This window comes from Python bivittatus, unplaced genomic scaffold (assembly GCF_059951505.1).
Source record: "Python bivittatus isolate LINGU-HERP-01145 unplaced genomic scaffold, Pbiv_v1 ctg000180_np1212, whole genome shotgun sequence".
Classification (NCBI taxonomy): Eukaryota; Metazoa; Chordata; class Lepidosauria; order Squamata; family Pythonidae; genus Python; species Python bivittatus.
The window spans coordinates 3,142,557-3,164,331 of NW_028277047.1; the positions used below are offsets into that span (position 1 = coordinate 3,142,557).

Genomic DNA, 21,775 nt, shown 5'->3' on the forward strand with positions numbered 1-21,775 from the left:
TTAAGAACGCCGTTGGTGAGGTCCGGCATTATAATTAAAATAATAGGAACAAGAAGAGCATTTCTGTTGTCTGGAAGGAACAAAGTCTTCAGGCGCCCTTGCAAGAAAACCAACCACAATGGTCGGACGACTCGTCCATAAAGGTTCTTCGTGGGGGGGCACCCCGATCTTTTTGGCTCTTCCTCTCGAGGGCTTCGGCGATGGGCGTTTGGGGGTTTTGAGCACGGAGGAGCCTCTGAATTGCAAGTCCTTCCTGGCACCTTCGTTGATTGCAACTCAGCGCAGGATTAACATACAAAGCAGCTTGGGGATGGCCGGGTGGGGGGGAGAAGCCGGGATTTACACAACGCTTAATCTGTCTGTTGAACAACAGGGTGCTTAGGCAACCCGGTTTCCCAATCTGGCAATGGGACACCTAGGATGAGCGGAAGCAGTTTACCAGGCGACCAGCATTGGCAAGGGCTGCTTTGAAGCTGGGTTCGAAAGCCCGTCGGCCGACTCCTTTCTCGTTCTTCCGGTTCTAGGTTTGAAGCATGGGGGGTCCTTAATGCGGGAATGGGAAGAGCTCGGCCCCACTGCGAAATTTAAAAAGCATCGGTAATGTTTTCTACAGATGTTTCGCCTACCCGGGGCGGTGAGGAGTCTGCCGCGGGACGGTGCCGCAGCGTGTAAGAATCTGCATAAGATTTGAACTCAAGAGAGATGGTTGAGGGTTTGGGGACGTGTCAATTTATTGGGTGGGAACGGCCTGCCTCGTCTGCTTGTTGGGCATGATTTGGATCAGGCGCCTGACGTGTGGCAAATTGTACCCAACCCCCTCACCTGTTAATGCACATTTTTCCTGCCAGGCTTCTAGGAATACGGTATCTTCTGTGTTTTCCCAGTCAAGGGCGTAATTTGTATTCAGGGTGTGACCGACTGTCAAGTTCTAGTAACCTCTGTTCTTTACTGCAGTTGTTGCAAATTTTTTGTGCATGGGTTGATTGCAATCTCGGCACTTAATTTTGACATGACATTCTGCCAGGGTGAACTTCTGGACCTCGTTCAAGATTTGTGCAACGGATCGCTCTGCTCCTCGGACTGCGTTTCCCGCAACCGCCCGCGTGTCTTGGGAATCCCGCCAAGCGTCCCCCAAAGGTCCCCAAAGGGTGCCGTAATCCTATAAGACGCGCCACAGGAGGGGTTGGCTTTCACGCGGGGACTGAAATTCGTCTAACTGAAGGACGCCGTTTCCAGCAATCCCGGAGCCAACGAGGCATTTGCTCCAAGGGGAAGGAAGGAAGAACGGGACAACAATCTTACATTTTTACAGGTCAAGAAGAATGAAGGCCCTTTGCAGAGTATAATTTGAACCCAGAGTAACAGAGCCTCTGAGCACGGACAGAGTGTTCGGCATCAACTAGGGGTGGGGAGACCCGGTCTCAAATCTTCACGCGGCTGTGCATTTCAAATTTTTGCAGCGCCATCCCTTAGCTGCTAGATTTCCAGATTCACATCCTTGATGGCATCGAGTCAGTTTCTTTTCGATTTAGAATTAAGGAAGCTTCAGTTCTCACCGCCCCACACCCACACTCACCAACTCGAACATGATCTGATTTGTCTGCCTTTGCATTTAAATAAGACGTCAAGCAACACCAGCAGCTTCAGGATATTAACCGATTTGGATAGATATGGCTTTATTGTTCTTTCTCAGGTGAGTATTTGTGCATCTCAAAGACTGGCAAGACCAAGGAAGGTTGCCAACTTTCCCCCCTTCGCAGGGATCCTCTGTCTTTCCAAACACAGTGTGGCAGGAAGAGATTTGACAGGTGATACTTCAGATATCTCCTGGGTTTCACATGCAGGCTTGGTTAAAGAGCAGAGGCACCCGGCGGGGGGGAAAGTTGGCAATCCTCAAACCCCCCAACTCCCCCCAGATTGAGGAGTCGGGAACGGTGAGAGCGGGATCTTATCGCATGCGCCCTCCAAAAACTGGGAACCCAGATTGGTTTGGAGCGAGAGCACATGCCAAACGGCAGAAAACGGCTCTTTTTGGAAACGGAAGCATCTGGATGTTTCGCCTCCTTTGCAGAATCTCCGAGCAGAAAGCAAAATATGTCAAAGTTGGGAGCAGGAAGGGATGGAGGTACAGTTAATCCCCTTTCCTGTCCAAGGCAGCTGGACCCCAGGACCATCAGAACTTTCTTATTACGACGGCTCCGTGGAACGTCCAGGTTTAGAGGCAGTCTACTGTCAGAAAGGGGTTACCCTCAAACCCTGACCTGAACCTTTTTTTGGGTGCTGAGATGTCAGCCTGTGGCGATCTGGGCCTGCTTTGGAGGCGTGTCCTCTTTCCCCAAAGGGATTCCCCAGAATTCAACCAGTCCCCTCCCAGTCCCTGGCGGCCTCTCCAAGGGAAGCACCCCCAAAAGGCACGGCGAAAGTGAGGTATCCATAGCAGAGGAGAAACGCGAGGAATGGATGTACAAGGGAACTGAACACCGGGACACAGTGAGGGTATCTTGGGGGACAGGAAGATGGAACAGCAGCTCGAGGCAGTGAGTCTGGGATAGAACAAAAGGGTTATCAGTTCAATGGTGCATCCAAGCCTTTGGATCGGTCTTTCCCCTCGAGACAGATAAGAAACTCATTCAAGGGGCAGCTCTCTCTTTTAGATCAGCAGGACGTGCTCGTCGAGACATAACCGCTGCGCCTGGATATCCGGGACCCCAGAACAAAGGTTGGTGGAGCCCCTGCAAACGAACCCCGATTGTCGCATTCAACAGCACAGGCCAGCGTCTTTGTCCTCTTAATGTGTCAGCAGTGAGGCAAGCCCTCACTCCTGACCCCGCGCAAGGGTTGTGGTTCCCCCAAAACGATTCTTGGAGGTAACCATACGGGAGTCCCAGCCGGACTCCCTGCTTTGGTTTAGAATGAATCCTGAGCAAGGCAGAATAATTTCCAAGCCGTGGTATAAGTTGACCTGCAAGGCTGTTCCTGGCCATCGCCACACCTTTCCTACGGCGGGAGAGAGGAAACGAGGACGCCATGGTCCGTTCCCCAGGATATCCATCGTGGGCTTTTCGCTCGAAATCCGCCTCCGCGCAGGGCAAGCACCGGAGGCAGTCTTCAGAGATTGCTTTCCCTGAGAAGTCCGCTAAGGCTACAGGGACGTCGTTGCTCCAGCCGGCGACCTGACAGCAGTCGCCGCAACGGGGAGGTTGAGTTCAGATCTCCGCAGCTCTGCAGGTGGATACCCTCGGCAGGACTCCCCAGCCGTAACACCTGAAAAACCCACAGAGTAACTTGAAAACTGCTGTGAAAGGCTGTTAGCAGGGAGGAAAAGGGTAGGTGGGAGGAGAAAAAATGATTAAGGGTCCCTCAGTGTTAAACCTTGTGAGGTAGTCCAGAGAAGAAACCCCCAGGAGTACTAGCTCTATCTTTATTGCAAGGTGCCATGAACAGAATCTTGCAAGTCTGAAAGTACCTCTCCCATCTCTCGCTTTTGCTCTCCCGAAAACTAGGGAGGGTCCCGTCTGAGATGCCTCCTCCACCCCCATCCCTCCTTTGGACTCAGATTTCTCAGACCGTTGTCTAGGCTGTGGCTCTTCCTCCTGTCTCCCAAGGTCTTTCCCATGTACCACTACACTCGAACCGCAAGAAAAACAGATCGCGCTGTATTAGAAGTAAAATCAGACAACTCACAGTAATGGTTGGAGAAACCTGATGATTATTTCCAGTACAATGAACTTCTGATGAAGTTGTTTTCGATGGGATCAGGTCAAGCAAGAGACTCCTACCCATCCTGGCCATCTTTAAAGCTCAATTTACCATCTTGACGTTACCTCGTTTATCCACCGCCTCCTTTTGACCCGTCACATTACAAACCGTGGCTTGCAACATAAACCACCCTAACCCGCTCCAATCACACCATGGCTTCACAGGGGCGGAATTTAATTTTGCACAAGAGACCGAGAGAGTTTCCTCTCATTAAAGGGCTTGCTGACAACCTTAAGAGAGAGGCTTAAATTATTTCAGTAACACTACGTGTTTGAAAATAATTAGGATTCCAGGCAGGGTACCTGAGACTGGAGTCATCTTGGATAAGGACCAATACTTGGGAAAAAAGTAAAAGAAATCTGCCGTGAAAATATGCCCTGAACAAGCCAAGATCATGTCATCTGAACTAACCAGGTCCTGATGAGGAAAGAATTGCAAGACCAAGGAATTTACACTCAGGAATTCTTTAGAAATCTACGGCGTGAAAAAAACAGACCTTATGAAGCAACTTCTGAATTTCAAACAGGAGAAATTCATTGCAAAGCTCCAGCCATTTAAATTCTGTGCCATCCTGTTTCAAGAAGGCCTCCTCTCCCAAGAGCCCTGCTAATTAGATGTTCATTAGCTGACTGGAACATTCCAGGCTCAATAGAGCAAACTCTATGGGGGGAAGGGGAGGTTCTTTAATCACTGTCTTTATCTTTGTTACGGTTCTTTCTAATGCTTGTCGTCTTTCTTTGCAGTGGTGTTTTAATTAATCAGAAGGAAAGGAGAGGAGAGGAGAGGAGAGGAGAGGAGAGGAGAGGAGAGGAGAGGAGAGGAAAGGAAAGGAAAGGAAAGGAAAGGAAAGGAAAGGAAAGGAAAGGAAAGGAAAGGAAAGGAAAGGAAAGGAAAGGAAAGATGTTGAAAAGAGAGAAGGAGAGAGGGAGAGAGAAAGATAAGAGGTATAAAAAGGGGAAATCAAGAAAAGAAAAAGAGGGGAGGAAGGGAAGGGAAGGGAAGGGAAGGGAAGGGAAGGGAAGGGAAGGGAAGGGAAGGGAAGGGAAGGGAAGGGAAGGGAAGGGAGACAAGTGATGAAGGAAAGAAGGAATGAGAGAGAAAGAAGAAAGAAAAAGGAAAGGAAGGAAGGAGAGGGAGGGAGGGAGAGAAAGATTTGAAATGAAAATTGCCACCCAGAGCTGCTTGCTGGTGAGATGGGAAGGCTATATAAATTGGATAAATAAATAAAGGTTGCCTGGTTCATTTATATCTGATTCAAGACTTTTGCCAGCGTCCTTATCCACATTCTTCCCCTGCATTGCTTTTAATTCCAAGCTGTTTTTTTTTTCCTTCTTAGAGGCCCACTGGATTAACCCCATTCCACACTCAGTCTAGCCCAACAGTTGGTGGGAAACAGCATCAGGAACAGAGAAGTTTGTTCCAGGTTTAACAGGTTTGCCTGGATCTTGGTTTGCAATTCCAGGAATTGAGGCAAAAGCAATATCACAACTTCAAAGCCCAGTCTTAATTCCCAGTCTTAAAAACTTGGATGGCAACCACCAGAGAGACTCAGAAATTGCTGCTATCCTGGAATGTTTAATGTAATAGAAAGGGGTAAAGATCAAATACACATTACAGGTGGTCCTCGCTTAACAACCGCGTTCAGTGACCGAACTTACGACGGTGCTGAACAAGTGCTAGTTAAAACTGGTCCTCATACTTACGTCGGTCACAGCGTCCCTGCAGTCATGTGATCACAATCCAGGCACTTGGCACCTGGCTCACAGTTATGACATTGCCATATCACTATTTGTGACCTTCTTTGCTGGCTTCCCACAAGCAAAGTCAACGGGGAAACCAGCAGGAGGTCACAAATGGCAACCGCGTGACATCCTCGCTTGACAATCCACAGTGATTTGCTTAACGACAGCAACTGGAAGTACCAGCATTTCTGTCACTAAGCGGCACAGTCATGTGACATCACGCTTTACAATCACGTCACTTAGCGATGGAAATTCCAGTCCCAATTACCACTGAGGACTACCCGTATGTGTTCTGTAATATGTATTAAATGCATATTATATACTTCTTTAAATATATGTATACCAATCTAAACATAAATATATCAATGTGTGCATAGATATGTATTTATTAAGAGATGCCCTCCATGTTCCCCCCCCCCCAGTTTTCTTTCGGTTTTGGTTTTTGAAAGGTGGTGTATTTTGAAAGGTGAGGGGGTCGTTCTATTTAATTTCATGTAATAACGATAATAAAGGAACGAGAGTGTGGCGGATCGCAGCAGAGAGCGAGGCTGCCAGGAAGGAGAGGTGCATCCCAGGAAGGGCAAGGAGACAAAAGACAACACAGTCCGGAGGTGGGGCGTGGGAAGCAAAAAAAGGTCAGGGTGGCCACTCCCTAGAATCTCCCAGGGCATATTCACTTGTTGCACTAATACAGATTTAGTCTAGCAAGATTCTGTCTCTGTGGTATAAGCACATAAAGGAACTGAACTCAACCGGACTGTTTGCCATTGTTTATTGGGCTGGGCCCGACAGAGAGTAAAACCTGGACTTAATGGAGTGGGAAGAAGGCGTGTCTGCAATCTTTGCATCCGTTTAGGCCGTTTGCACTGTGTTGCACATCACTGACATCTGTTACGTTAATTGCATCAATCCACGTCCTCTACTCAGATTTGGGGAATTGACATACATGATGCTGTTTACGTTCCTTTCCAAATTGTTCTTGGAAGTGACAAATGTTGCCCATCGTTCAGGGCTGAACGAAGATTTTCTCCGTGGCATGCAAAGGCAACTGAACAGAGGTCCGGATAATCAGTTTTACTGAATTCACAAGTATGTGCTGGGGGGGTGTCCCTAACTTTGTAATGGGGTAGTCCTAGCTTAACGTGTGCTCATTCAGCGACTGTTCAGAGTTACGATGGCACTGAACGAGGGGGACTTACGACAGGTCCTCATAGTTGCGGCCATCACAGCGTTCCCACGGTCATGTGATCCTCATTTGCGACCTCCACTGCTGGCTTTTGACAAAGTCAATGGGGAAGCTGACAGGAGGTCGCAAATGGTGATCATACGACCGCGGGATGCTGTGACCCCGCAGGATTCACCTAACAATTAGAACTGGAACTGCCGTTGTAAGTCAGCATGGTCACGTGACCTCGTGCCTTACGACCGTGTCCCTTAGTGACGGAGTTCCTGGTCCCAATTACCATCGGTAAGCAAGGACTACCTGTAATTTCCTTTAAAGCAAACCGTAGCTTTCTTTTTCTTCCCGTTTGCTTCTCCCCATCCCTTCCAAGTCCGTTCTACAGAATTCCAAGTTTAGATCATACGGTCCTCATGGAAGAGACCTAGTTCTGTCCCCGTTTCCTGAATCCACACGTTGGCCACAGTCCCCGATTTGGCTCCAATCATTCCCACTTTATTTCCATTTCTGTGCTATTGTTCCTACTAAGGGAAGCCTCCTGAACTTTTGTAAGCCTAGCAACCTTGTACGGTACCTGCTTATTCCCGCGAGAAGCCATGTCTGCTCCCAGCAGGGTCAAGTTGCGTTTGGATCTGTGCAGGAATCGGGCCATCAGTCCGCGAGTCCCACGGCACACCTTCAGGTCCCCCAGGGAGCGCGTGATAGTCTTTGATAGGTGATGGGGCACCTTCTGTGGGGGCTCTGGCTTGGCCTTTCCGGCCAAGTGAGCCTGCAAGGGCGGGTCACAGAGCGATGGGTGCAAGAGGCAGGCCTCCGAACACGGCCCTGAAAAGAGATACCAGAGAATTTAAGTTGTGGGTGCAGTCAGCACCTTCCTAACAGTGCCATCAAAACTTATTCATTCAGCCAGCCAGAATACATTACACCAAGTTGGGTTATCACACCACCTGAGCAGTACTGCCCTCACCTGTATCAGCTGAGGAATTAGATCCATCATCCCCAGACACTTTAGTGCAGAATACTTCTTGGTAATCGCTTTCTGTGGGGTGGAGGTGGGGGATGAAAACCAGAAGAGACAGAATTAAAATCTGGGGATTTAGTCGCTTGGGGGGCAGGTAAAAGATCTGATTGGGGCTGGGAACGATGCTTAGGTGAAAGGGGACCATTGCTCAGAGTTCCTCTGTTGAACTCGGAAAAGGGGTCACCCATTTTCTCTTTTCTGCGGCTTCCCCACCTACTCACCAACATCCCTGGGCATGGCAATTCCAGGATCGCTGTGGGACCGCAGCAGGGGACCATGGACCACAGCTGACTGGCAGGAGGCTTCGCTGCTCCGGCGCTGCTGTCGGGACACTTTGCGTCCTGCCATGGACGTCTTGGCTTTCACTCGCACTTCGGGGAAACAAGGCCCCACACTGTGGCCGAGGCCTTCCAGGCGGTGGCAGCTGTGGGTGTGAGCGCTACTGGCCTCTAGCAGGCCCTCGTACACGGTGCCCGGCGTAGAGCAGGAGAAGGAGCGCTCCCCGCGCAGACGCGCCTGGGGGACATCCTCGAACGGGCCCTGGGGGTGAAGTCCACACTGCCCGCAATCCATGCTTAAGCAGTAATCAGCTCGGCTGCGCTGGATGGAGCGGAAGAGGACGTAGTCCACCGAGCACGCCGACCCACTGGCTTCCAACAGGCACGAGTCCTCAGACGGGCTGCTATCCCCAGGGATGTCCACGATTTCCGACATGACCAGGGAGTTGCTATCCACGGAGACCGCTGTGCGAAAACGAGACCAAAAAGAGGCGCACCTGTGAAACAGGTTCGTCGAGTTCTCGGAAATCATACTAACGCTGGATTCGGAGTGGATCGGACCCCATCGCAGGCTCAGGGTCCAGTGTCAGAAGAATCAGACCAACGGGAACTCGTGATGGTTCTCGTTTGGTTCTAGTGGGACGCAACCACTTTAGACCTTCCCTCGAATAAGGCTGCTTTCTGGACGTCCCCCAAGATTGTGTGGAAGCATAGAAAGTTTGCTGGGAAGTGGATCGTAAGAATAAAACGGGACATCCACCCTCTAAATTTCAATTCTCTTCTCGAAGGAGGAGAAGTTTTCAGCCCGCTAAGAGACCTTCTAATTGAGGCCAACGTCTGCGCTTCCTTGAACTTACAAGGGACTTTAAGGTGGAACAGCTACCACAAAAGGGCCTTTTCCAGCTGTGCATAAAACCAATTGTGTGTGTGTGTGTATTTACCTTCACCACTAAGCACAACAGAAGGGACCTGGTTACAGGAGCATGGCCCATGCGATGTGTCCGTAAACTGAGAGTCAAACAGTGTTACCTGCAGAATTGAGACAGAAAAGGTCCATAAATGTAGCTTTACGGGTGACCGTGAAGGTCTGTTGGATCGACACCAAGGGTCTGCTAATCCTCCATCTGGCTTCCCCTGCCAGCCCATAGGAAATTCAGGGGCCTAATGCAGGAAAACTTCCCTGGCAGTTTTCAAGGTATATGCTGTTGTCCTTGGAGGTTCCACAGTGGCCCTAGATAACAGCTAGTCACAGGATCTACCTTGTTTATCCTTCGATAGCCTATTTTACCCAGTATCTTCTTTCCTAGAGTCTCCTAGTCAGATATCTCTAGAAAGCCCATACAGGTAGTCCTCAACTTATGACCACAATAGGGACCAGAAAATTCATTGTAAAGTGGTGCAGTCATTGAGGCATCACATGACCGCACTCAATTTTATGACCTTTTTTGCCACGGTTGTTAAAAAAATCACCACGGTCATTAAACAAGACATCATGTGACCATGACTAGCATCCTTCACTGCTGGCTTCCCCATTGACTTTGCTTGACAGAAGCCAGCTGGGAAGGTTGCAAATGGCAATCGTGACTGCAGGACGCTGCAACCATTGTAAATGTGTGATGGTTGCCAAGCGCCTGAATCACAATCACCGTGGGGACGCTGCAATGGTCATAAGTGCGAGGACCAGTCGTAAGTCACTTTTTTCATCACTGTCGTAACTTTGAAAATACTTTTTTGTGGTCAAGGCCATTGATCTTCTTGAATTTAATTTTCTTTCTTGCTACAATCCAAAAAGAACGAGAGGCACATGGAAAGCCAGCCTCTGCTCAGCCCAACTGAGATGACATCCAAACTAAATCCACTCCAATTTCAACTCCCTTCCACCATCTGGGATTTCAAAGGTGCCCCTTTAAAGAAGAAGGGGCACTTTGCACATGCTCTGCAGTGGTCTCTCCGTCCATTTATTTATTTTTCAACGGCAGCAAGAGCACCTTAAACCATACCTGGCTGTCCCCACGGAGCCCCATAACAGCCTCATAACTTGGAGGGAAGTCAGTGGGATACAGGGGCACGGGGCTATCCATGGAACCATTGTAAGTAATACTGAAAAACAACAAAAAAAGATATTATCCGTTCAATACATTAAATAAATAGGATTTATTGAGCAGCTCGGCAAGGCCAACGTGAACCCTAGAAGTTTCTTCTCATCTCACCCAGGTTGCCACGTTCTTCCAAGCCTCTGCTCCTGTGCCCTGAAAGATTTTTTTTTTAGACTTTTCCCATTTTCGTTTGTTTGAAGCTTGTCGACGGTCACTTTACGGTTCCAGTTTCACACGGACCCGGCTGATTGGAATGGTTTCAAATTCGGTGTGTGTTTTGCCGTGCCAGAAAAGGGGTTCTTTCGGCAATCTGGATACAGAGGTGGACCGGCCCCACCCGATTATGGTTCTCTTCCCCTTCAGATCGGGGTCTTGCTGTCAGCCAAACCTCCCTAGCCCTTGTGCGAGGTTTTGGCTATTTTTTTTCACAGAGCCAAAACTTTTTTACGTGCCGTGCTACCCACGTTTTCCACCGTCTCACCTTTGGGCATCTGTCTCTGAACTGCAGGTATATTCTGGGGGGTAATAAGGGGGGGGCGGAACCGGTGGTACAAACTCGTCCAGATCCAACATGTGTTGCAAGAGCGTGTCCGGGGGTGACGTGCAGTCCAGCGTCACGGAGCTTGACCGAGGTGGAGAAAGCTGGAGAAAGGACCGGATGAATAAATCCATACATTCAATTAAACCAGGCAGGAAACAGCGAGCAAAAAAACCCATTCTTCTGCACTGACACAACTTCAGCCCACGTTGGGTCATATCTCTGAACTGTACGACTAGATTTAGGGCTATACTTCCCCTGAACATGGAGGTTCCATCTTTCTGTTCTCGAAACCAACCCTATTCAAGCCAATCCTTAACCCCCAGCTTTATCCCCAGGGCCTGGGTCAGGAGTAGATAGCAGACCCCTCATGGGAGTTTTTGTTTTTTTTAAATGCTTGTTAATGCCCCCCCCGCCAGACTTTCCTTTCGAATGAACACGTTTTTCGTTTTTGCGTTTTGTCAGCCGCCCAGAATCGTGACGGGTTGGGGCGGCCTCTAAACCCCATAAGGAAACGCTGCTAACTTTTTCTCGTAACTCCAAGGTGATGAGCAAAATGGGGAAAAGAATATAAATACAGTAATAACCTCAGATAGGTAGAGAGAGAGATGATAGATAGAATAATATTATCAGATAGATAAAAAGAATATAAATACAATATCAGATAATTAGATAGATAGAATATTATCAAATAGAGATAGATAGATAAAAAGAATATAAATCCAATAATAGTATCAGATAAATAAAAAGAATATAAATCCAATAATATCGATAATTAGATAGAATATTATCAGATAGAGATAGATAGATAAAAAGAATATAAATCCAATAATAATATCAGATAAATAGATAAAAAGAATATAAATCCAATAATATCAGATAAATAGATAAAAAAATATAAATCCAATAATAATATCAGATAAATAGATAAAAAGAATATAAATCCAGTAATAATATCAGATAAATAGATAAAAAGAATATAAATCCAGTAATAATATCAGATAAATAGATAAAAAGAATATAAATCCAATAATACAGATATATAGATGATAGACAGAATATTATCATAGAGATAGATAGATAAAAAGAATATAAATCCAGTAATAGTATCAGATAAATAAAAAGAATATAAATACAATATCAGATAATTAGATAGATAGAATATTATCAGATAGAGATAGATAGATAAAAAGAATATAAATACAATAATAGTATCAAAAAGAGGCTATTCTCCACCTAGTTTTGTGCAAAATTCCAGCATTACAAAAGAGACATAAAACCGTTTTATGCTCTCGATTGTGTAAACTCTAGAGACTCCAAACACAACCCACCCACCCCAAATCATACGTATTTTAGAAGCCCCAATTCCGGCTGGATTTCCCCATGCAAATCCAGACGATCCGGGCTTATGAGCAACCAAGATATCTTTTTGCCTCGGTTCTCCGACTAGCTTGGAAATCCCCCTCAGCTACGATCCAAGTCTCCGGCGGCAGGTGAGAGCCAACCCGGTTTCTGGGCCACTCACCGCGTGGAGGATGTCGACCGAAAAAATCTGGATGCAACACACGATCGCCGAGAGGGTGCACACGACGATGGAGAAAATGGTTAAGCCGCAGATGCTGAAAAGCAGGTCCTGCGGAAAAGAACACAGAGATTCGACGGAAAATTGCCAGAAAGGAATATTAGAGAAAAGGAAGTTTTGGAGATAAGATTTTAGCTAAGATCTTGCGGGATTCCAAATTGCACTCTTCCTTCCCAGGAGAGCCACACAGATGGGAACTTTCATTATTATAATAATTATTAGCAATCTGCCATGAGATTCACAGGCCAAGTTGGGGGGAAACATAATCATTCAAGTCCTAACTAAGGACCGAAGAATTCTTAGTTCCAAGTAGGGTATTTTTTGGTAAAATGAAGAGGAGGTGGTGGTGCAATCTTGTCCCGCAACTCACCTTGAGGACTAGGAGAATCCGAGAACAATTCGAATCCGTGTCCGCTTTATTGCCGCAGGCGGGGATCCCTGATTCGGAAGGCGAGTAGATGCATTTCTTATACAGGAAACTAGTCTGCAAAGAAGACAGAAACCATACAATTGCGGTTTTTTTCTCGTTTTACGCACTCTTTTTTTATACCATCATTTTTATTAAAGCGGAGAGACACAGAGATAAACAACGGATGCAAGCTAGGAAAAATAAAAACAGTAGGAAGGGGAGTGAAAAAAGATAGGTATCTTTTTTTAATATTTTTTGTCTCAAATGGTTGCGTTTTTTGTGCTAACGAGCTTTCAACAGCTTTGTATGCAAATGCATCGCTCTCCTTGCTGGATGGTGTGTTTCGCACAACGGCCCACAACTGATTCCTCCAAAGTTTTAGGGGTCACCCTTTTAAGCCCATCCTTTCCAAAACCCACTTTTCTGCAAAGACTTTGGCACAGCCTTTGTGACTGATTAGACCAGCGTTTCTCAACCTTGGCAGCTTTAAGATAGGTGGACTTCAACTCGCAGAATTCCCCAGCCAGCCACTCCAACTCCCAGAATCCCCCATGCTGGCTGGGGAATTCTGGGAGCTGAAGTCCGCCTATCTTAAAGCTGCCAAGGTTGCGAAACGCTGGATTGGACCATCTCTCTGTAAGTCATGGATATGAGTTCCTCCCCCCTCCTTTAATTGATTTAATTCTCCATCCCCCTTCCTTGATCTTCCCTGTCACCCCCGTGCAAAATTTCCAGGTGGGAAACACAGAGGTTTGGGATACCCCAACATCTGTGCTCTGGGACTCTGCGAGATTTTCAGGGGCCAAAGGAAAAATCAAGCAATGAGGCAGATTCATCTCAGAGAGTGGCGCTTTGTTTTTCTACTTTAATATGACTGCTACTGGGATACAAGCTTTGGGGATCTCTAAGCAGCATGAGAGGTGGGATATGGGCTTTGGTGTTCTCTGATTGGTGTCAGAAGTGGGATATGGCCTTTGGTGCTCTCTGGGTGGTGTCAGAAGTGGGATATGGGCTTTGGTGCTCACTGATTGGTGTCAGAAGTGGGATATGGGCTTTGGCACTCTCTGGGTGGTGTCAGCAGTGGGACATGGGCTTTGGTGCTCTCTGATTCATGTTAAAAGTGGGATACAGGCTTTGGCACTCTTTGGATGGTGTCAGAGGTGGGATATGGGCTTTCCTGCTCTCTGGGAAAGGATGAATCGGCACTCCTTCCCTTCCCGCTGCCCCAACCCTCGCTCCTCCAAATGTTACCCCTCCCCACCCCCCGTAACCGACCCGCTGCGCCCCCCACCTGGGCCTTCAGGCTCCGTCGCCATCCCAGCTCCTTCGGGATCGAAGACCCGTCTCGCTGCCGGACCCGCTCGCAGGCCTCCAAGGACTTCACCTGCTGGGCGTGCTGGCAGGAAAGGATGGAGCCGGCCAGGGTGAGCATGACGCCCAAGACGGAGAGCAGGGTGAAGAAGGTGATCTGCAGGGAGGGAGGGAGGGAGAGCAGAGGGTTCCGGGTTCAAATCTCAGAATTGCTGGGAAAGAAACCTTAGATCACATCAGCCTGCCCTGAAAAAGTCAAGGGTTTACGGAGCCTCGTGATCGAATTACACCAAAGGGTCTCCTCTCTGAATTCTGAGGACTAGAATCTTACCGGTTATGAAAAAAGCCAGAAAGTGGCATCAGTGCCTTTTCTTTTAGAGCAAACGATTAACACACACACACCCCACCACAGAGGACAGCTTCCTGCTTCTTCCGCGAAGGAATCCGTGGCCTAGCCAAGGAATTGTTTCTATTTGGGAAGATACACTGCTCCTGCCTAGGGAGGTTCCACTGGGAACGCTCAAGGCCAGCGTCGCCGTTCGTTTCAAAGCGGCACAGAGAAACAGGTCGTCTGCACGAGGATCGGTCGCACAGTTACTTTTTCATCACCGTCGTAACTGCGAACGTTCGTTAAATGAGGCAGTTGCTCAATGAGGAATAGCTATGTATATATAAAATATATATATATATTATATATATTTATACATATATCATTATATATATATATGATTCATTTGTGTTTAAGAGATGGAGGCTGCTGCAGAGTGCCCCCTCACCCCCCCTTTCTTTCCCTTTGCATACAGTCCAACAAAACCATTAAAAAAAAAAAGAAATCATATTTTCCACCATCGTGGGAAAAAAGAGAGATTGCCCAGGCGCTGTTCGGTCTTGCCCACTCTGAGAGGGGTTCTTTCTTGGGGCAAAGGGGAGAGGCACGAGATGGCCCTGGGGAAACTGTGAAAATCTCCAGTTTGCCTAAGAAATGCAAAGGGGAGCAGAGGAAGGGCGCCTAGCCTGGGGTCCAACAGGAGCGACGGACGTGTCCTCTGCGGCTTTTCTGCTTGCAAACGAAGCTTCGCACTTACCACGGGGGTGAAAGGGCGTCTCCATGAAACAATACCGACCACCCCGGAGAAGGCCAGCTAGAAACAGAGAAAACAGGCAGGAATGAGCAACTGGCATAACCCAACCCAAACTTGTACCCCGGGTCTTTGCGCTCGACTGTCTTTGCAAAGTTGGAGAGAAGAAGAGGAGAAAGAACGAAGCCTCCATGTGCTACGAAGCCATAACCGCTCCTCCTTAACCGCCGATGATCCTCAAAGTCCATCCTTCCATCAGTTCTCCTGAAAGATGGGGTTGTCGCTCGAGCCGAGGCCTGAGCGTGTGTGTGTTTTTTTCCTCTGCCCTCCTCAGCGCTTCTTCCTTGCGTGTGTTGACTTCTCAACCAGAAGCCTGAGAGAGAGCAGAGCGTGTCTCCTCCTCGCCTCTGCAGGCAACTCGGAAAGACTCGGGGCTCCAAGTTCTTCAGGCCAACCAAGGATTAGATGAACAATGTTTAATTACATGCAATTAAATTAAATGAACACAATTACGTGAACCTTCCCCATTCCACCAGCCTGATTCGCACCGCAGGTGATTCAAAAGAGGATAACACCCAAATGCTTTTTTCCCTTTCGCCTTATTTTGGTTACAACCCATCGCCCCTAAAACCCTTCCCTGATTCCTCTTTTTTCACTTTAGACGATTCTCTAAGTTCCTCGGGCACGGCCCCCCGCCGCTGCCTTTGGGGGCTTCCAAATTTCGACAAAGGAGGGGGACGCCGCAGGAAGGTTGCCAACCACAGCCGTCTTGAATCCGTGACTTCGCCTGCATCCTACCACCGCTTCGAGTTTTCGGGAGCCCGGGGTGCTGGATTTTCGTGTTCCTGGCCAACTGACCTTAACACCAGCCTGACTAGGTAGACCAGACTGGGAACTCAATTCCTTGGCTTTAAGGCCCAAATCTTGCAAGTCCTCCCTTCCCCCTCCTATACTCCTGTGAATTAGGGAGGTCTCTGCCTGATCCAGAGGTTATCCGCTCGCTCTGGACTTGAACACGCTTCAACCCCCGGAGAACAGCGCCATCCAGGTCATCTTCCCGACTCCACACGAATAACCCCCCTCCAACGCCGCCAAGCAACCTCTCCGCCCATGCCCACCTGGGCACCTGATGTGCCAGTGTGAAAAACGAGATTCCTTGCTGCAGGGGAACGCCACTCCCCGCTAGACCGGACCCAGCGGCCTTTCCAATTCCCCGCTGGGAAGCCCCTGGCACCCGTCCCTCCCCGCCCCACGGCACGGCCTCTTCCAAACTCCTCCGCCGAGAAGCTGCTCAGCGCAAGGGCAGGGCCTTTTAATGGAGTGTTTTTGCTCTGAATTATTTATCATTGCGTCTCGAGGCAAGCTGAAACGTCGTTAATGCAAATGGCTTTGAAGTTCGGCAGCGCACGCAGCAGCCTCTTTCAGACCCAGGGAGAGCCGAGCGCGCTTCCCTTTCCAGAAACGGTGGAGAGTTTCGACTTTCGATCTTTCTGGAAAGAAATTCTCAAGAGCCAGGAAAACACCACCGGAGATGGGCACAACGTGGACATGCGCGTCAACGGTTGCATTCCCCTGGGTTAGGAATAAGAGAATCTGCTTTATTTTCTTCTCTTTTTTCCCCTAGTGAAGGGCGCAAAGTGCCTTCAGCTAGAATAGAGCCAATCGAATAGAAACGACGAGCAATCCTTTGCCTTCTTTAAATATCTCACTCCAATCGATCTGAGAGGCCGCGTAAGAAGACTGCTTAGCAAATTGTGATATTCTCAGCTCTATTGATGTTTTCCATTATGTCCTGATCTGGTGTCGGAAAGGTGGTTTTAGCGTTTGGGGCCTCGAACAGACAATTCCTGGTTGGGTTTACTCATCAGGCCAAAACATGGTTGATTTAATGCGTTGATGGATAAGCCGCCATTGTCTGGATTCCCACAACACCCCCACCCATAAACCCTGGTTTAGACATCACAAGGCTACGTGAACACAATGTGTTCAACTCAAGCCAACTCACTGCATCGGAGGTTCATCTAACATGGACATCAAACCAAGCTGGTTAAATAAATAGTGATCTGTTTCACAGCCTGTTAAACATCACTGGAATATTCACCATTTATGACTCCATTTATACTTCTTGCTGGGAGTTTGGGCCAATGATCCACAGCCGCTTGGAAGCCTGGAAACGTTTTGAAAAATCTCTGGGCATCGCTTGAAATATTTCAGGACTCTTTGGGGGGAAAAAATCCTTGTGGCAGCCACGGGGTTTCGCCAATCCTTCACCCACCCACCCCAAACCGAGCTTTTAGAGGAGACTCACCGGAAAACCGGCCCAGATGGGACAGGAGTTCCCAATGGGGTGTTGAGATGGGATGGAAGTGGTGACCAGCAAACTCAGCGTCACGATGAGGACCCCCAGGATCATCTGGATGAAGCCCAAGAGGAGGATAATTTGCAGCCAAGCCCGTCGGACACGCAAGTGGGTGAAGCTGTGGGACGTTCGGCCCGTCAGAGAGTAGCTGGAGTCGCTGCGGGAAGGCATGGTGGCCCCCCAGGAGAAGGAGCACGGAAACCCCAAAATCTAGTCCCGATCCCTGGATATCAGCTTCCAACCATTATAAAATACAGTCCGTATTTTGAAGCTGAGAACAGCAGTTCCCCCTCTCCCAATTCAAGGAAGTCTTTTGGGGGGGTCCTTTTTTATTAAAGGAAAACGAAAAAGAATCCCACTTGAATGCTTTCGGCTGCTCCCGAGGTGACCCCCATATTGCAGGGGGGGGAACGCGGTGTTTTAGCCGGGAGAAGGGTTCATCTTCTGCTGGGGGGCTGATCCAGACCTCCACGAACAGAGTGCCTCTGGGTGCATGCAGAGAGCCAGGCCAAGATCGGGGGTTCCAGATGAGAAGGCGATGAAGTTCCAGATGCCTCTTGTGATCTAGAACCCGGGGCGGGCCGAGAAGCTGAGGGATCCTGCAGGAAACGGAGATATTTTTGCCTTCCTCCAACGCTGCTGAAAAACGCAGAGATCATCAGCGGTTCATTTCCAGAACGGGATCCTCCTGGAAAAAGAAACAAGTCCAAAATAGAAAAGGGTTCCTTCCTAACCACCCCCCCCAAAAAAAGGACCTGGAGGGGCACCACCCAGAAATATTCCTAATAATAAAAGAACGCTGGCGTGGTGCGAATAAAAAGCTATAAAAACCCAACCGCTAATCCAAACCTCAGCTTTCTTTTCTGAGTGAACCAGCCCATTTCCTCCTGGATCATCACCCCTGAACCAAGCAAGAGGAGGAAATTGATCTTTCCAGAGTTAGAGAGCCACCGGGCCTTGGAAAAGCACAATTTCCTAGTTCCCTGGTGGCAAGTGGGCATCTGGGCCGCCTGCCCGGGACGTAGCCCCCCGGGCTGCGAAGGGATGCTGAAATGGATCAGGAAAGCTTTCCATCTTTTCCCATCGCAGGGCGCAATGCCTTCCCTCCCCAAGCCCTGGAGTCACAGGGTGGGCTGAAGTTGGCGCTTGCCGGAGAACCATGGAGAAGGCCAGGGCCCTGTCTTGCCAACCCACCTTGCCCCCTCCCCCAGATTCAAACTCAGAAGCCGGCTGCAAAGACAGTGATGGAGTCACAGGCAAACTCAGCTGTTTGAAAAGCAACTTTCTCTGCACCACGTCCTTCTCCCCTCCCTCCCTCCCTCCCTTCCTTCTCCATTTCCATCTCTTTCTTCACCACTCCTTCTCCTTCCTCTTCTTCCTCCACCTTCTTCTCCTCTTCCTCTTTTCTTCCATCTCCATCTCCTCCATCAGTCCTTCTCTTTGTTCCTTCCTTCCATCCATCCCTTTCCTTCCTTCCATCTCCACCTCCATCTCTATCTCCATCAGTCCTTCACCTTCTCCCAACCTTCCTTCCTTCCTTCCTTCCTTCCTTCCTTCCTTCCTTCCTTCCTTCCTTCCTTCCTTCCTTCCTTCCTTCCTTCCTTCCTTCCTTCCTTCCTTCCTCCTCTGCACCTTCCCCCCAAGCTCTCAACAGCTGGCCAACATCTGTTTCTGCAGTCCCCAGTCCACCCAGAGCGAACGGGGGGGGGGGAGAGATAGGGATGGAAGACAGGTGTGGCAGGCGACACTCGGCTGCTGCCAACAAGCTTGCAAATCCCCGCTTTGTGCTGTTACCCAGGAAAAGTTTGTGGTGCGGATTTTGTGTGGCGGCCGTTCGAGGTCCCAGGGCAAGCTTGGGAACGTCGGCCCCCCTCCCCAAATGTCAAGATGCTTGCAGAGAGGGTTTTTCCGTGGGGGAGAGCTCTGGAATTTGGCCCTCCCAGAACCCAATGCCTGCTGGAGACCCACAAGCGAAAGCGAAGAAAGGCCCTGCTTGGCTCTTCCGTCGCGGGATCGGCTGCCATGGCTTCTTCCTAGAAACTTGGATCCAGCCAGCCCAACCCTGATATCCCCCCCTTGCTGCAAAGCCTTCGTGCAGAGATCTTCCTCCCCGGAAGGAGAGACCCCCAAGCTCCCTCCCTCTGGCTCGCTCCCTGAAAGCTCGATCCCCCCCGCCCTCCCCGCTTTCCCCATTTTTCTCTCGGCCCCAAAGAGGAGTTGAAATCGGCTGCAGTCTTACCCAGGATGGGTGGAGCCTTTCCTCAGCTGCAGGACTGCTCCGAGCCAGGGATGCTCCAGGCCCCGCCCTCCTCGCTCGGCGCCTGCATCCCTCTCCAGTGGATGCTCTGGCTGGTCCTGATGCTGCAGGGAGGGGGGAAAAGAACACACCCTGCCCAGATGCATCTTGGGAGTTGTAGTCCTCTGGGCAAAATCCTGACCCCAGCCCAAAGCTGGGGCCGAAGAACTGGGGTGAGATGCGAGCAGAGGAAAAGAATTCATCCGAAGGGTTCATCAGGGGAGCAGCCCAGTTTTTAGGGAGGAATCTATTTGAATTGCCTAAGTTTTGTTTTTCTTAAAGTGATTTTACAAACTGGGCTTAGCGAAGATGTTATCCGAGGAGCACGGAGCCCAAGGGTGATTCATCCTGGAATATATCTGTAGGAGGGAAAAATGCCTCTGAGCCTGCAAAGTGCAAAACAAGGGCTCCGGCAAAGCTAATTGATTTTAAACTCCCAGCAAATTAACTTTTTGTATGGAGGAGGGTGGATCCACGCGTGGCTTTTCTTCCCTCCTTTGCTTCGCTTTGCCTCCTCGTTCAAATTCTGTTTTGCAACGATAACATTAAAAAGGCATCTCTCACCGATCTGAAGCTACTCGTCTGCTCTTGCGCGAGCAGAGACCTTGGCCGGGAGGGTGTCGCCGACTTCTCCTGCAAATCCTCCCTGGGCGGAAGCAGTCTATCTGCAAAAACATGCAGAAAGAGGATGGGGCCTCATCAGCACCCTCCTTGTCAGCTTCCCTTGGCTGGAAACGACGTGCTTTGATCCATCAGGAGCCACACCATAGGAGGAGAAGTCAGCTGGGAAGATGGTTCCCGCGAGGCCTCCAGCTAATGGAACGAGATCCGTTGCCAAATTTTTCATCTTTTCTGCCCGGCAGCTAAATCCAGCCGATGGAAATGTCAGACAAGGCCAGCAAAGCCGCCTTCTTTTCATGCAGAGCAATGTTTCTTAACGTGTGGTGCAAGGACCCCCGGGGGTCCCCCAAGACCCTCTCAGAAGTCTGCCAAATCCACGAGATTGGCCAGCGATTTGCAAAAATTTAAAACAACGTCCCCCTTCTCCTGATTCTCCTTGGTTTGCTAAAAAGATCTAGGTTTTTTTTCCTGCAAAAGACGGGACGGATGTTACTAGCGAATGGGTTTCCTAGAAAGGTTGCAATTTTAGACCGTAGATATCTTCCAAAATCCAGGCCTGGATTTTTTTAAAAAAAAGATTTATCCTCCGTTAGGGGGCAACTAGAAAGGTTGCCAGAGGAAAAGATCCACGGATCCTGCAAAAGCAGCAGCAAAAATCTGGATTTTTTTTGCTCAGAGACACCTGATATTTAAAGATGGGCAAGACAGAAGGGAGAAATAATTAAGAGGGATTTAAAAACGAACCGTTCTGTAGCTTTTTAAGCATTCGATTCTGGAGGTGGACCCTTTTTTTTTTTTTTTTTTTACAAAATTATTATTATTCCTTTAAGTCTTCAAAGCCTCCACGCAGCAAGTACATTTTTGCACCCTGGCCTCTAACGCGAGACATTTTCCACTGCAGGAAATTCACCGTACGGAACAGCTGGCCGTCAGCTCGGCCCCACCTAGGCGGATAGATACTCATCTTGTAGTCCAGAAAGGGTACCTAAAATGGCAGAGCGGAAGCCCACCGGCAGATAAGCCAAGATTTTGTAATGGGGTTCATGCATCCGGGTGGATGCATAGTTCGTGCAAATCTGCATTTGGACTTCTTTGTTGGTTCTGAAAAATGCAACGTGGGGTTAAAACAGCAAACGGCAGATCAGGCTGAATGCAGCGAGTTTCATATTTCTTACTGGAACTCGTCCAACGAACACCACTCCTTCTTCTCCATCGATACCCGTGTTCAAAACACCTCTCCAAACCCTTCAGCAGCTTTTTCTCCCCAAATTTCATTCTGGAGGGTGGGGGATTTCCAGGCAATTACTCTGCATTTGGTCCTATAACAAGCAAGACCTGCATCCCGGAGGAAAAATACTGGCTTTTCATTTGTCTGTCTGGGTGAAGGGTGTTTTTTCCCCCCATTAGCGATGCTTTCCCTATTCTGCGGCTATCACGACATTTAATTCCATCAGCCTGACTCAAAACCAAGGAAGACAGCCCTGAATAAAGGCAAAAAACCCCA

General features: G+C 48.9%; 1 protein-coding gene across 1 annotated transcript; it reads right to left on the reverse strand.

The window, feature by feature from the left end:
• Positions 1 to 309: 309 nt before the first annotated feature.
• On the reverse strand, positions 310 to 17,525 carry ENTREP3 (endosomal transmembrane epsin interactor 3). The gene is made up of 12 exons (XM_088137271.1): positions 17,304 to 17,525; positions 15,002 to 15,058; positions 13,897 to 14,073; positions 12,567 to 12,680; positions 12,140 to 12,247; positions 10,558 to 10,718; positions 9,981 to 10,080; positions 8,922 to 9,009; positions 7,924 to 8,445; positions 7,649 to 7,720; positions 7,256 to 7,506; positions 310 to 3,264 (listed from the first exon to the last, which is right to left on the reverse strand). Exons 1-12 carry the CDS (start codon positions 17,523 to 17,525, stop codon positions 3,109 to 3,111), a joined length of 2,028 nt encoding a protein of 675 aa, XP_087993397.1. The 3' UTR covers positions 310 to 3,108.
• Positions 17,526 to 21,775: the final 4,250 nt, after the last annotated feature.

Coding starts and splice junctions, on each gene's coding strand:
- ENTREP3 (XM_088137271.1), bottom strand. CDS start 17,525: ATGCCTTCCCGCAGCGACTCCAGCTACTCTCTGACGGGCCGAACGTCC. Junction 10,081..10,557: donor TCAGAGACAGATGCCCAAAG/GTGAGACGGTGG, acceptor GTTGTTTTTCAG/TATTACTTACAATGGTTCCA. Junction 9,010..9,980: donor GGCTCCGTGGGGACAGCCAG/GTATGGTTTAAG, acceptor TCAATTCTGCAG/GTAACACTGTTTGACTCTCA.